We start from the raw sequence: 15,916 nt of genomic DNA, 5'->3' as shown, positions 1-15,916 counted from the left end.
GGGGTAAAATGTAGCTTGAAATAGTAAATGGCACCCAAAAACCAAAACATATGTCGACCCTTTTTGTATTGACCATATCTGAGGCCGTGTTCCCAATGTATAAGCTACACTGGCTCGGCCATGACGCCGCTGCCTGTGAGAGGAAGCTGCAGATATCATGTCAATATGAAACCCATTCTTCCCCTGTAACAGGCAGACGTACCTGAGACACTTGCTCTGCATGGGGCAGGTACAGAGTTCCGCCGGGTGATGCAGACACACCAGCCTGTCCGAGCTGCAGTTGCAGGTCAGTGCGGAGAGGAAGCAGGTGGTCCTGCAGGCAGAGCACTGTCTCTCGTCATCCGGGACCAGCTCGAAGACCTCCTCTTCTGACTGCTGAACCCCCTGAGAGACACAGCGACAGTTCTTATATGTGCTCATTCAGGAGACCTGGTCAAATAAACATGAGGACACCCAAGCCCCTGCTCACCAGCTGTATGACGGACTCCCGCAGCCTGGTCTCCTCCTCGATCATTACCATCATCTCCTTGCACACGGCGGCTGCCAAGCCAACATCCAGACACTCGGGGTCAGCTGCCATCTTGAAGATCAGCTCCTCGTGTGAGAACACACAGTGCCGCCTCAGCCGACGGTAGTGATTCACACACTGGCGTCCCATAGGAAGCTGTCGGAGGGACCAAACACACATGAATAGGCTTGCCTGAAATCACCGAAACAAGCTGAACCGGGTGCCAGTGGGCCTGTCACCCACACAGAGCGCACTGAGATATGGGCTGGGCTGAGACAACAGTCATGTGACTGCATTGGATCAATCTGCTGTTGACGTATGTACCAGTGATGTCACTTCCCTCTATGAATATAGGTTCAGCCCATACCAGGGATGGTAGGGGTGATGACATTAATCTTTGCTGTGAGGTCCATTACTAGATAATATGGGGACAGGGGGCTGTACAATAAGCTCTGTAACACTCTAACTTGTACATTTAATTGGTAAGGGTCCTCGCATTTGTAGACTACATAGTAGAAAAAGCAATATAAAAGCAAGTCCTGGATAAGTATGTATAATATATCATTATGAATTGGTTTGGGGCATGAGGACCCTGGGTTTGGTGTGGTTGGGCTGTTTCAGAGCTTAATGTAACACTTTTTAGCACTTTAGCGGCTACTTATCCTTAATGTAACACGTTTTAGCACTTTAGCGGCTACTTATCCTTAATGTAACACGTTTTAGCACTTTAGCGGCTACATATCCTTAATGTAACACTTTTTAGCACTTTAGCGGCTACTTATCCTTAATGTAACACTTTTTAGCACTTTAGCGGCTACTCATCCTTAATGTAACACTTTTTAGCACTTTAGCGGCTACTCATCCTTAATGTAACACTTTTTAGCACTTTAGCGGCTATTCATCCTTAATGTAACACTTTTTAGCACTTTAGCGGCTACTTATCCTTAATGTAACACTTTTTAGCACTTTAGCGGCTACTTATCCTTAATGTAACACTTTTTAGCACTTTAATTGCTACTTCGCACATACAGTATGTAACACTTTCGAACACTTAAATCTGCTTCTTCTTGCCCTGAGGTGATTGGTTTGTGTTGGCCCGGTGTAACTCGTGCTAAGGACTTGAGCGGAGAATGTTAGGGACCCACCTGACCATGGTAGATGAGCCCAGCGGTTTGTGGCAAAAATAAATGTGAAGACCCTCAATTTTACTCCATGTGAGTATATTATAATTGTTCCGATAGTCGTTGTTCTTGGCGCTTACAGTGGCAGCTACAGTTTCCCTTTTTTCTGTGTGGCACTGCAAGTCTCAGCATGGCAGCAACTCATGTGTAGAATTACGGTGTGCTGTCCCGCCCCACCATATACATTATAAATGTATCCATACCTAGGTTCCCTTATAGATTTTGCCTCTATATGTCATATGGAACTCGGCAAGTCATATCCTCGGCGTGGCTGAGACGCACATGTGCTTAGACGTTATTTAAAAACCAACTGAAGAAGTCACTCGGGTAAATGTACTCAGATTCGACTTCTTATTTATATTGCACCTTCTAGTCGCTATGGAGAGTTCGTCAGAACTCCCAACTTAGTACATGTACCCCACAGTGTGTAAGGACACACCGGCTTATAACATGTAGCGTCATTGTATAGACAGATACTTGCTGAATATACAGGCGGTAGGAGCTTACAGTAACAGAACAATTCGGCCAGACATACCCAGTCAGCAGTGCAAAAATTGACGGCCTCCGCAAAGTTGTACCCTTGGTTGAAGCCAGAGTGGTACGCCCGGGGGAAGGTGACTACGAACTCCCCGGCGCACTGGTTGGTCCTGAAAACCTGCGAGCGAGAGAAGAAACCTGGGATTTACCTGCCGCATCGAAACTCAACCAAAGCAAAGAGAGCAGAACACATCACACCTGGGCTGGCCAATCCGGTCCTCCAGATCTACCAACAGGTCAGACTTTCCAGACCACCTAACTGGTGCACAGGTGTAGTCATTACTTTCACATTTTCAAACCTGTGCTGCATTTATTCCCAACCGTCACAGATACACGGGTGGCCTGGAAAACGTGAACTGTTGGTAAATCTCGAGGACCGGTTTGGCCACCCTTGCATTACACAAATGCTGTGATCTATCTCCTTGCTATGTTTATGAACCCAGGGTTATGGTGAGGTTACTGTAAGTAATATACCTGCAGACAGAAAAGGGACAGGTTTATTTACGAGGGCCATGACCCTTTAACATTAGATCATTATCTGTTCTCCTGACAAGCAGAACAGCATTGTCTGATAACTGCCAATGTTCATCCATTATGAAGAACAATGTACTATAATCAGGAGGCGCCCCACGCCCCTCGTTCTCAGTCCCAAGTTAGTACGCTACTACAAAGGATTCTCTTCCATAGACTGTAGTGAGGTCTGTTAGCGTTACACAGGACAGATTCTGCCTCCCCCAAGCAGCCACCAAACTCACCGGCACGCTGTGGTCCATCAGGACATTGGGGTTCATGATGGTCACCAGCTGGTGCAAGAGGTCGGGCTGAGACTCAAAGAGTTCAGGAGCTAGTTCTCTCATGACGTCCTCCAGCTGCTCGGCTGCATGAGACGGGACCCCGTACCACGTCTTGGGTTCCCCCCTGAATAGGAGATGAGAGAAAAGTTAGGTGGGTAGGACGATGAGGACTGATCTAGGCAGTGATTGCAGCAAGCACTGGAGAGCTTAGGGATCAGAGCTGCAACTGCCGTCCCCAAACCTGGACAGAGAACATAATCCATACAGAACATATACAGTGCACAGTGGGGAGATTATGGGCAAGGTGCGCAAAGCTTCATAAGTGATCAAATAGAGAGTGATAAACAGCCAGCCAATCAGCTCCTACCTGCCATGTCACAGGCTGTATTTAATAAATGTCAGGCAGGAGCTGATTGGCTGGCTGTTTATCACTCTCCATTTTATCACTTTTCAAGCTTAGTGCATCTGGCCCTATGACTTAACATTTTCCAGAAGATCTATGCAGTAGGGATGGCCATCGATGATTCAAAATCATTGATGGTTTATGGTCGATGTAGAATGGTTTCCCTTCATCGATGTCAAGCATAAATGCCTTCTTTTTCCCCACAGGACCGGGACATGGAGCAATGATCCGCCCGATGCATGTTTAGCCCCACCCCCATGTTTTGATTGGACCACAGGTCACACTACACCTGTCAGAGACCAGAGGTTGGGATGTAGCGGTTGGAGCCAGGGACGGACAGAGGACGGGAGCCAGAGACGGACAGAGGACGGGAGCCAGGGACGGACAGAGGACGGCTTTAGTCTTTACCCCCTATAGGCTCCTACGCTGCGTGTGAGGGAGGATGAATGACACATAGCGTGACATTAGTGACGTACCAATGCAGGTAGTTGATGGAGTAGCTCCAGTGGTCCTCTATGTGCCAGCAGAAGGAGGAGAAGCACATGCCCACATACAGCCAGGGCACCTTCATGCCGGAGATGTCCACGTTGATGTGAGAGAGCACAGACTGCTCTAGAACCGGCATGTTATTGAGGTTCCAGCCACAATGAGCGTAATCCTGCAAGCAGAAGGAAAGGGGTCATGGATACCGTGTGGCAGCAGATACCTCCCGGGATGGAGCATTCTGCATGACTCGGATACACCACACTCCGCTGTCAGGGACTGGAACCCCAATCTGTATGCCCAGGGGAGAAGGCACAAACCCTGCACAGCTCCCCTCTCACCTCTTCATCCGGCGTCAGCTTCCTACGGCCATCGAGCACCGGGAAACCGCTTCCAAAGTCTCTGGAAGAGATGTCCGCCCCGTACTCCACAATCACGTCCTCTTCAATGGAGCTCACCAGGCGCCAGAACTCCTTTTCCACCAACTCAGTGGGCACCATCTGAATTTACGAAGGGGGGGGGGGGGGGGGGGGTATAGAGGTCACCGGCAGCGGTAAAAATAGACAGACAGACAACAAGACGAGACAGACAGACGAGACAGACTGTACATGTTAGAGAGCTGAATGTCCTTACGTGCACCGGCATATTGAAGTAATCAGACTTAAAGCTATCCGCCATCTCTCCGAATGTCTGCAGGGTGTATTTCCTCACGGCTTGCTCAAATCCAAACGCTTCCCGCGGCTTGCTGCACTCCTAACCGGAGCGGGGGGAGAGAACGCTGGGTTACCAAATGCTCCAGGAATTATAACTGCAGCCGTGTGTAAGCCAGCCCCGTTCTATGCATTACGGGGGTGATTCAGCACGGCTCGCATGTGCAGCCGGAGGAGGGGGTGGAGAGCAAACTGGTGCAGGGCAACCCTATGAAAATGCTGGACGTCACATGATGCTAGCGCCGACCCCTTTTTCGCCCATCTCCGGCCCAGATAAAAGTCAGATCACACTGATTTTTATCTGCGAGCGGGCAAAAAAAACTGATTCAATGATCAGCGACCATCGAGGGATTTTTTGCCCATACGGCCTCATCCGAATGGATGTCTCAGCAAACACATCCATTCGTATGCAGATGCGGCCATTCACACGGCGCAGATAACAAGCCATTCTGAATCACCCCTACGTACTCTCCTAGCCCGGCTTTCACACCAAAATAATAATAGCTCATTATGCCGTCACGAGATCACGGTTACATAAATACTTCTCCCAATGTCAGTTCTGAGAACGGCTGTGAACGGTGTTTTACTAAACCACATGACACAGAGCAGAGGACTATGGGTAGAAGCCAATCTCCAACTGCAAACATGACAGAGGGGTTCTCGTTACCTCGGCGATACATTTCGGGCACCTCCAGTCTCCCTTAGGCACCTCCGGAAGTGGTGGGATCAGACAGAAGGTGTGGTAACTGTCATCGCAGCCGTCACACAGCAACAGCTTCTCCTCACAGTCACCGCGGCCGCAGAACAGGCAGATGTACAGGTCAACCTGGAATGACAGGCAGCCAGGGATAGTCGTCAGCATATGTAGGGATCAATCGGGATTATACGGTACAGGGAGGACAGAAATGAATGGATTTTTATTTACAAAAGCATTTTTGCTCAGACAGGGAATACCTGAAGTCCCTACACACACAATATTAGAAGAAAGCTACAAGGTTTATTAGTGGCATTCCAGTGCAGCCTCAGTAGCCAGATATCGTTACTACAGACGTGAATCCCTCCCCAGCTGCAGCAGTTACTAGTCAGTGCATGGGCTGAATGTGCAGTTCTGGGCCTCCCAAGCAATCCACACATTATTATGTGAGGGCATCACGCAGCTGGGAATAAGGAGGGGAACGTTCCCTGCCCGCTCTGTCCCCCAACACAACGCACTTACAAAATTAACAGACAGAGCTCCTTTCCGCTGTCTCATCTGCATCCCGATGGCCTCCAGCTTCGAGCTCTTCCGCTTCTTGTACATTTCATCTAGAACAGCAAGAGACCATGTAAGACACTCCCAGACAGCCGGAGACACCCCCAGATGTACATACACAGAAACATCCCAAAGTCTATCCAAGCCCTCAGAGACGCCGGAGCTGAGGGATCGCAGCCGCCCCCGCTGGAGCGTAGAGACTGAGCTATTATCATTGTAGGACTGCAAATAAATGTCGGAACTGATCAACCGTTCCCCAAAAATTACCCCAAACTTTATTTAAAAAAAAAAAACGTAAAAATTCCAGTATTCAGCCTAAGGGGGGTATCCAATGTCAGGGCGCTATTTCCAATAGGGGAAACAGTGCCTGCCGCCTAATTCAACGCCGCCATTTCCGACAGCACTGAAGGTGGATTTCTACAAAACAGATCAGACTTTAAAACCAGTCGCATCTGTTTTGTTGGAAACGGCCGTGGATTGTCAAATCCACGGCCGTTCCTCAACAATCCACGGCCGTTCCTCAACAATCCACGGCCGTTCCTCAACGTTTTCGTCGATACGCCCCCTTTTCGACACTCGACAGGTGGAACATTGAATTCCGTTTGTCGATTTGCAGGCGAGCTGTCTGAAAACGTCCTGGGTTTCCGACTGTCAGGATGTTCCAACAGTCGGAATCACCCGTTGAATACCCCCAATATCCTGGTTTTGTGTGTGTTAATGATCCTAAGTAATTGTTGCATAGATGTCTGCAGTATTCACTCCACAGGTCCCAAATGTACTGACTACAATGGTTACTAATCAAGGCTGTCCCCACCCAACCCTCTCCCATCCGCCACCCCATCTCTCCTCAGTCCTACACTTTCTCACCGGCTCGGTCTTTAACACTGTCACCAATGCCAATTATCTTGGGACCTCCTCCGAAAACATGCAGCTTCTTCACCTCTGTGGGTTTAGTGACCTCCACAGGCTCCGGCTAAACAACACAAACATGGGGGTTAGTTACCACGTAACAATTACACCTCAGCGTAAACCCTGATTTCCACGTGAGAAACATCACTATACTTGTTATTTTGTTTTGCACTTTTCTAAGCACACAATTAACACTTAATGAAGGAGGGAAGAATGAAGGGACTATAAATCGCCTTACAAATAACCTTGAAATATTTAGATTCTACAAGGACAAAGGACCTTATTCTGCTTCACTCGCAAAGGCAAATTCCTTCTCATGTGCAATGCAGGTGGGGCAGATGTAACATGTGCGGAGAGAGTTAGATGTGGATGAGTTATTTTGTTTCTATGCAGGGAAAATACTGACTGCTTTATTTTTACACTGCAATATAGATCTTTGAAGTAAAACCCCACCCAAATCTAATTCTCTCTGCACATGTTACATCCCTCATTGCAGCATGTTTTTTTCCATTTGAGAAGGAATCTGCCTTTGCTAGTAAACCAGAATAAGGGCCAAACTGCGCCCACATTATATGACATTATCCGTGGTGACCAAACAGTTGGGCCAATAACAGAACTATAAGCCACCTCGGACTTGATACGCCTGGACCTCTTCATGGGAACATTGGTCTTCTCGCTCTTAGTAGAATCTCTGGAGTCCTCGCAAGGTTCCGTCACTTCTACTTTCTCCTCAGCTCTCAGGTTCGGTTTCTGGATACCCTAAGTGTCCACAAGGAGAGAGAACAGAATGAGGGGGGGTTTAGTCAACCATCGCTCCTTTCCTGTCATGGTAAATGAAGTCGCAGTGGGAAGTTATACCCCTTTCACAACAGAAACAAATTACCGGGTTAAAGCTTTTCAACCTAGGAATTTGCTGAAAAACCTGGGTTTTTCTCTGGTGTGAAAGGATCAACACGGGTCTTAAATCCCGGCACTCCGACCATGGTCTAGAGCAGCTTCCTGCTAGGGGATAGGAGCTATGCATCCTGGGAAACCTTTAAAGCTTCGCTGATTGGTGCCACGGTCCTCTGGATCCGCCTACAACCCGGATCTCCCCGATGGGGACCATGAAACCCGAAGAAGAAAACCCGGGTTTTTCAGAAAATTCCTGGGTTCGAAGACTTCAACCCTGTAATTTGCGGGTGGTGTGAATTGGGGTCAGGCTGCACCCGGCACTCAAAAATGCTGGGTAATTGCCGAGTGGCCTGTGTGAAAGGGGTATAACAAGACTCGGGTGGCAAATGTCAGTACATCTATGGGCATAATCTGCTCCTCACAGCATGGGATCAGATGACCGACGGGTGGACAAGCCGGATCAATAAATCAGATCATCCAAACATTTTCAGTTGGTGATTATCGGTCATTATCCGTACACTACATGATAACGATCTCATCATCGGCTGATGTGATAATGCCGAGTATTATACAAAGCTGACCTGGAAACATTCAATTGTCAGTGTATCAATGTAAGAAAACCGTTCAGTTTTATAAACCAGTAATAAATAGATTCCAAGTGATGTAATAATTAGGAAGGAAGTTCCCACGGTGGCTCCTCTGCACGGATGGGACACGGACAACAAAACCCATCTCACCATGAGGCTAATCCCGGACTGGAACAGCTCGTAGGGGTACAGGATGCGCTCATAGTGCGTCTTCAAGAGGGACCCCGTGCCCTTCCCTGGCATGTACCCCAGGCGGCTGCCCACCTTCGACCATTTCTTCTCCTTACGGACAACCTCAAAGCCGCCTTCACTGGAAACCACCTGGAGCGAGGAGGAGGATCACAGAGGAATGAGGGAAGAACTGAGAGATGGACATTTATAGGTAAGGCAAAACAAGAAAGTAAAACGCAGCGGAAGATGACATGGAAGCAACAGCATTGATATGTCGGTACAGCCGGAGGGGTCACATCTGCTGCTGCTGCATTATTGATCGGTGTTGTGTCCTAGAACGCAGCATTGAACCATCTGCAAGAAGGGTGACCAATGAGGTCATGTAAGCTGGCTACCCAACATAGAGAATGAGAAACCTGTCATCCAATGGGTATCCTGGCCTCGTCACTCCCCACAACGGTGTGACACACCTGCCTATTAGCAAGTGTCCGTACCTCGGACACTTGCGCAGAACAGGTACAGCACACGCGCAAGTTACCGTAGTACCTTATGGCAGGGCTCGACAAATCCTGGGGGCCAGGTCGTTATGGCGACCAGATTTTGCAGGGAGGGAGGAAGCAGATTCTGCTCGTGGCTGGACAGAGCGGTGGACAACTCATCCGGCTGTATCAGAGCAGGTCCGCGGCTATTTCAAAACTCGAGCCAGCTCGCGGGCCAATTGGAGCTCAGGGTTCGGCAGCCACTCGGGAGCAGCAGTGGTAATTCCTGATTGGCTGTCCGACGGCGAGCTCCAATTGGCTTGCGAGCTGCCTCGACCTGCTCTGATACAGCCGGGTGGGTTGTCTGCCGCTCTGTCCAGCTGTTGCCGTTACCACACATAGTAACAGTTGGGAGAGGGAGGGAAGAGGAGGAGGGGTTGTACCCCTGGCATAGAGCATGCAACCCTTGGCATCGAGCATGTAGGTAAGCGGCACTCATGTCATGTGTATGTCTCCTACACTTTCATCCAGGCTCCTAGATATATTTTTTTTAATTGTCAAGCCGGCCTTGCATGAAGCTCTGCTAATCCATTCAGACCGGAAGCAGGCCTCCTGCCACATCCCACCCCTGACCTGAACCAGTCATTAAACTGCTCTTTTAGCCATATAGCCATTTCACTTGTCTAACAGACGTTTATTGGAACAGATCATTTAACCAAAGCATACATGTTCCCTTCCTACACTATCAATACAGGATATAGGGACGATGGCAGCACATTGTATATTGTATCTGGCAGGTTGGCCATACCTTGCTCAGGGCATAGACATCTAAGAGTTTGCGATCGACCACTGGAATCCTGAGCGTAGATCCTTGCAGCTCCCAGAACTTCGCCAGCTGATCTAGAAAGTCCAGCTTCACGCGGGTCATCGCCTACGGATGAGAGGACGAAACATTCAGTTTGGTTCAAATGACTCGGCGGGATTTATAAAAATACACTGTGACCTTCTTATGCCCAAGAAGTATCTGATCATGACGAATATATACATTCATTCACCCGCCAAGCAGAAGAGGCACCAACTCTTTCTAAAAAGTTATTAAAAAGCTAAAAATGCCTAACTTTTCCTTTGGTAAGTTTGTCCTTTTAAAAATGGCCGACAGAACCGCAGTTTACCCCTCAGTATGGATTCTGACCGGTACAAGCAGCCACAGGCTGGAGCAATCAGTAAAGATGTTCATTTATGGCCGCAGGATATATATCCCATCGACTCTCTGAGAACTGGGGACCTCACTGAGGCATGAGGCACTGTGACAGGATTAAAATTCCTCCACGCCTCAAGCTGCCGCTGCCGCTGCCTCTATGCTTAAGCAGTAACCAGCCCAAAGCAAACGTCTGAAGATCGGGCCATTAACATGCAACATAATTATGTATAGAGGAAAAAGATTTCTATTCATTTTAGAATGGAACAAAAAAAATAAACACCTCACACATCAGAAGCGTAAAGCAGAGAGGGTACTTGTGTAATAGCACGGCACCCGGCTAAACTACGCTGTCAGCGTGGGCCAACGGCTGCCTAGCGTACTTAGCGTAGTGACGCCGCGGCAGCCCGGCTCTGTCCCCGGCATCCATGGCTCTCTCCCCGGCATCCATGGCAAGCCTAGTGAGCGCCTCTCACACAGCGCTAGTAACTGCCAGATCCCCTGCGCTTGCAGACGCAGGCGGAGAGGAGATCATACAAGCGCCGGTGGCAAGGTGCTCCTGCGTCTCAGTAATTATTGCGGCAAGGTACGGCAACCCTGCCTGTGTCAACTTCAAGGAGAGCCTCCTTTTCAAACCTTATTCTTCATATTATCTGACATTTATAGTAGGTAAGACCGCAAGAGGAGCGGCAATAGATAGAGCGCTGAGGGGTCCCTTTCATTACTGGCCACATCCAGTGCCCACAAGTCCTGTACATATGACTGGCATACTCCTGCACACCACTAGGGGGCTCAGAGCTGGGTGAAGTTGGCTGGCATTCCAACCCTGTCACAGTGGCACATCGCTAACATAGCACAGACTCCATACTGTCTTCTGTCTCATGTACACGGACCACTCTACATCACCGGCCGGGAGACCCCTGGGCAGGAATCAATAATACTGTAGGAGAACATATGCCAATCCCCCACCACAACTCACATTTGTCTGATAACACCACAGACAGCTGTGGTGTAACACAGACACTATCACAACAACCCACACACATCTGCCAATCGTTCCTAGCCGTCATCCCATCCGAACACCTTACCTCCAGCTCATTGAGACGCTGCACCCGAGGGGTGAAGTTGAAGGTCTTCACGTCACAGGTGAAAGGGGGCTGCCAATCCTGTAAGAGGAGGAGAAGGTTTGTCACCAACCTGGTTATCACAGAACGTGGTTTACATTCGGGGTAAATAGTGTAGCGCAAGATGAAAAGGAATTAGTAGAGCACAGATAGTGTTCATTCTAGCACCCTGTCACTTGTAAAATCCTTGTAATTCCTCCTTCCTGCCTGGGGTGTCACTGTGGTACTTCAAGAACTGTCTGTTTCAAGAACTGTCTGAACAGCAGAGAACGACACCCCTAGGCAGGAAGGAGGAACTGCAAGGATTTTAGAGCAGGGTGCTAGAATGAACACTATCAGATTGGATCCACCTTAAAGAAGTGAGATTCCCATTTTGCTGAAGCTACTTTCCCTCTGGGCGAATGAGAAACCAGCAGACCAGACCCCAACCCCAACATATCTAGCACTGGGTATGGCCATGCGGCTGGTGTGTTACTCACTGCTGACCGAACTGGAGGTGATCATCGCTCCTGGTCTAATGGTACATTGCATGTCTGCTGTGTGGTCTATATATCACATTGTGGCCTGTATCTCCATACTGTACTATATAAGAAGCACCAAAGCAAACAGCGACACCCCAGGCGAGAAAGAGGAACTGCACGGGATTTGAAATGTGCAGGGTGCTAGAATGAACACTAGGCCAGTAAAACAATGAAAATAACTAATGTTCCATATTAACAATCTAGAAGGTGGTTTATTGAGGATTTCATATAATACTCCCTGTGTGGCACTGTTTGCGCTTTGTGGAGCTTAATAAAGTTAATAATAGTTTCTTTTTTTGTATTTACACTAGTTTCCAGCCCATCAAAATAATGGGACAACAGAACCGTAATGTCAGCGCCGGCGGCTCAACACTTGAATTGCTCTGTCAGACGCCATGTAGTATCTGCCGCCACAAAAAACACCCGAATTCCCCCCAGAGGAGAGGAACAGTGTTAGCCTTTAATTATATAGTAAGGAATACAAATTTGTGTATCGCTTTATTAATAAAGAATTGCAGCAACAGCTACTTGCAAATGGGAGTCTGAGTGACAGCTCTGAAATGTATTAGTCATGTCTGTCTAGGGATGTGAAATATTCTGTCTATGACCCAATAGAGGTGGCGGCCCTCTCCTGGTGGGCGAGAGAAAAGGGTCTGATCGCATATAATCAGAGACCGCTTATTAGCAATTTCCAGACAATAGAGCCCCATCTGATGTCCTCTATATATCATATATATATCATATATATATCATATTGGCAAGGTGGCTTATATAAGAATATAGTTCTTGTAACCCTATAGATGTCTACATTGCACATTGGCCCTTATTCAGACCTGATCGCAGTACAAATTTGTTCTCAAAATGAGCAAAACCATGTGCACTGCAGGGGGGGCAGATGTAACATGTGCAGAGAGGGTTAGATTTGGGTGTGGTGTGTTGAAACTGAAATCTAAATTGCAGTGTAAAAATAATGCAGCCAGTATTTATACTGCACAGAAACCGAATAACTCACACAAATCTAACTCTCTCTATACATTTTACATCTGCCCCACCTGCAGTGCACATGGTTTTGCCCAATTTGAGAACAAATTTGTACTGCGATCAGGTCTGAATAAGGGCCATTGTCAGCCCCTAACGTTTGGACACATTTCTTCATCCCAGAACTAGAGCAGACACCAGGATTATAGGTACGAGCTTGGGAACAAGTAGGACCCTTAGTGTAGTACTGACAGATAATCTAGGACGCAGGGCATCATCCAGCTCCAGGATGGAGAATGATCCTCAGCAGGGCTAGAGAGCACAATAGGGGCCTGTGTAGTTTATGTAAGCTGGATCCAGCCTGACATGAAGCCATCTCCGAGCCACATGCAAACCACCCCCCCACCCATAAACAAATCGTCCAGTGTCACGCTTACCTTGGGAGGCCTGATTTTGCATATTCCAGTTCTCTCTGCAATGGGTCGGATGCGTCCGATAAAACTCAGAGGGTCTGAGAATTCCTCCCAGCTGGGCTCAAACACCGGGCATTCCGGAGGGGGCATGAACTCGCTGTAATGATCCATTCCGGGGTCCAGCATTAATGCTTCCGCATTGGGTAACATATAATATGGTTGGTTGGAGAGGTGATGGCACACACAGAGGCTGGTGCCCTATCATGCAGGGTCTCGATTCATTTCTTGCCCCCAGTCAGCTCTTGTCACAGGGACAACATTCTCTCCCCACTGGAGCAGCCCAAATACCCCGTCCCAGCCAGCTTATCAACGGGACATCCTCAATTCTCACCCAACAAAGGGACAATATTCAATCACCCTCACTAACGGGGTATCCCCATACTGTACAATATGTAGCCCTCCACCCACCCCAGGTCCCCCCTATAAATACGGCACCACCAAATGACTCCTGTCAGACCAACACCACTAGCCTGCAAAGTCCTGGGAGGTAAGTGGTATTAGATGCCTCCTTCGGTCAGACAGCCCATGATCCCCACTGACCATCGGGACACCGTACCCAGAAAAACAACATTCCAAGATCACTCCCGACTACAGGAAACCCCCAAAGGGGGCACCCCCAGATCCCTCCCCCTGTCAGGCACCCCCAGATCCCTCCCCACCGTCAGGCACCTTAAGATCCCTCCCCACCGTCAGGCACCTTAAGATCCCTCCCCACCGTCAGGCACCTTAAGATCCCTCCCCACCGTCAGGCACCTTAAGATCCCTCCCCACCGTCAGGCACCTTAAGATCCCTCCCCACCGTCAGGCACCTTAAGATCCCTCCCCACCGTCAGGCACCTTAAGATCCCTCCCCCTGTCAGGCACCTTAAGATCCCTCTCCCTTTGTCAGACACCTTAAGATCCCTCTCCCTATAAGAAACCCCACCCCAGGTAGGTGAGTGCCCCAATAAGGTGGGGGTGTAGCTCAGGTAGGTGAGTGCCCTACTCAGGCAGGTAGATCCAGAGCTCAGTAGGTGGGTGCGGAGTCAGGTTGATAAGGGCCCTAGTCAGGCAGATGGATGTGGAGCTCAAGTATGTGGGCCCCCCAGTCAGGTAAGTTGGGGCCACAAACAGGTGGACAGACCAGCAAATCCAGTAGGTATGGGCCCCTCTACAGAAGGTAGGTGACGGCCCCAGTCAGATGAGTGGGGGCCCTGGTCGGGCAGGTAGATGTGGGCCCCGGTCGGGCAGGTAGGTGCGGACCACAGGTAGGTGGGGGGCGGAACTCTCCCAGGGACGCAGTCCGGGCCCTCTGCCGCGGAGGTGTGATGGGGCTCCTGGCGGTCCGTCCCAACGGCCTCTGTCCCCGGTCACTCTGGGCCTGGTTCCTCCGCTCACCGGTTTGTTTTCCTCTCTCAGTCCGTATCCGGAAGTTGGGGTCACCGGAACCGGAACTGTCAGCCTCCGCCACACATACAGGGAATGGGCATGTAGTGCGCAGCCGGTGGGGGGACCGGGGCTAGAGGCGGGTCTCCGGGGAGTGCAGTACGGGCTGGAGATGTGGGGGTGCCCCCAGCGGCACACGGAACAGTGCACCGGGCGGTTGGATGTGTAAGCAGGTGTGAGTCCGTATCCCTCCGCGCTGTCCACCGAGTTACAGCAGCGCTGCCGTGCGAGGAGTGGCCGCCAGAGGGAGCCAGATACACAGGCAGGCAGTGGTAGCAGTGCCGGGAGCGGCCGCCAGGGGGAGCCGACGTCTCATGCAGTTATATAAGACATTACCACATTACCTTTCCCTGCTACATTAGTAACCACTACCAGTAGCAACAGCCAGTATCACTAGCAACAGCCATTACCAGTAGTAACTGCCAATACCACCAGTAGCAACAGCTAGAACCACTGGCAACAGCCACTAGCAAAAGATGGTATAAGTACAAAAAGCCAGTACCTGTAGCAACAGCCACCGTTGCCTATAGCAACAGCCAGTGGCTGTAGTGACAGCTGGTATAGATAGTACCAGTAATACCAGCTTGTACCAAAAATAACAGCCGGCTGGTGAGAGGTTACTCCATATATTCTTACCGGTGCCGGAAGAGGACGATACATGTGCACAAAGGACGCACTATGGAACCGGTTTGAGATTTCGCCATACAGTGTCCACCGCGCCGTACCAGGGGTAAACCTAACGATCAGGATTACATACATGATAGCTAGTCATGGTGTATGCAGGCACAGATTCATAAACGCTGCTTCTCAGTGTGTATAATCAGGAAATCTACAATGGCAGCGATGTGAAACGCGTTGTGTCTTGTTATGGATGGTATTGGGCTTTTTACATTTCCTGCTGTAAGTATTACAGCGCATTCCCTGACAGAGATCACAATCTAAAGGTAATGAGAGGTCATATACACAAGTGTGGTCCTGTCCCCTTAGCATGTAAACTCTCACAGGCAGGGCCCTCCTTCCTCATGTTCCTCCTATTCACTATCCATGTCTTTGTTAACTCAGACTTGCTAGCAATGTCATCCATTTTGATGCGCGCCACATCATGCTAATGAGGGTCAGAACATCGATCGTTCTGTCCTCAGTTATCATTGCTCAATGTGTACCCAGGTTCCCATATGTCCCAAACACACCCAGTGATGTAACAATGCCATCGCAGTCCAAGCGGTGGCTTGGGGTAGCTGGCGCCGCGGGGCGCAGGGTCAGTGCAGATTCCTTCAGGTCTTTCCGAC

General features: G+C 49.4%; 1 protein-coding gene across 2 annotated transcripts in view; it reads right to left on the bottom strand.

Moving 5' to 3' along the window:
* The window catches only part of KDM5A (lysine demethylase 5A), a 34,124-nt gene extending 20,217 nt beyond the window's left edge, over positions 1-13,907 (bottom strand). For both annotated transcript variants that reach the window (XM_083180980.1, XM_083180981.1), the window contains exons 1-15: positions 13,167-13,907; positions 11,195-11,272; positions 9,717-9,839; positions 8,409-8,579; positions 7,405-7,536; positions 6,736-6,841; positions 5,833-5,921; positions 5,284-5,442; positions 4,540-4,659; positions 4,248-4,406; positions 3,900-4,081; positions 2,982-3,144; positions 2,225-2,344; positions 470-664; positions 203-384 (exon numbers count right to left, since the gene is read on the bottom strand). In XM_083180980.1, the coding sequence (XP_083037106.1) occupies positions 203-384; positions 470-664; positions 2,225-2,344; positions 2,982-3,144; positions 3,900-4,081; positions 4,248-4,406; positions 4,540-4,659; positions 5,284-5,442; positions 5,833-5,921; positions 6,736-6,841; positions 7,405-7,536; positions 8,409-8,579; positions 9,717-9,839; positions 11,195-11,272; positions 13,167-13,352 (2,165 nt within the window). In that variant the 5' untranslated portion in view covers positions 13,353-13,907. The remainder of the gene's footprint in view (positions 1-202; positions 385-469; positions 665-2,224; positions 2,345-2,981; positions 3,145-3,899; positions 4,082-4,247; positions 4,407-4,539; positions 4,660-5,283; positions 5,443-5,832; positions 5,922-6,735; positions 6,842-7,404; positions 7,537-8,408; positions 8,580-9,716; positions 9,840-11,194; positions 11,273-13,166) is intronic.
* Positions 13,908-15,916: the final 2,009 nt, after the last annotated feature.

This window comes from Crinia signifera, chromosome 4, assembly GCF_055691185.1.
Source record: "Crinia signifera chromosome 4, ASM5569118v1, whole genome shotgun sequence".
Lineage (NCBI taxonomy): Eukaryota > Metazoa > Chordata > Amphibia > Anura > Myobatrachidae > Crinia > Crinia signifera.
Note: the sequence above shows the minus strand (reverse complement) of the source record. Positions and strands in the feature narration are given on the sequence as shown.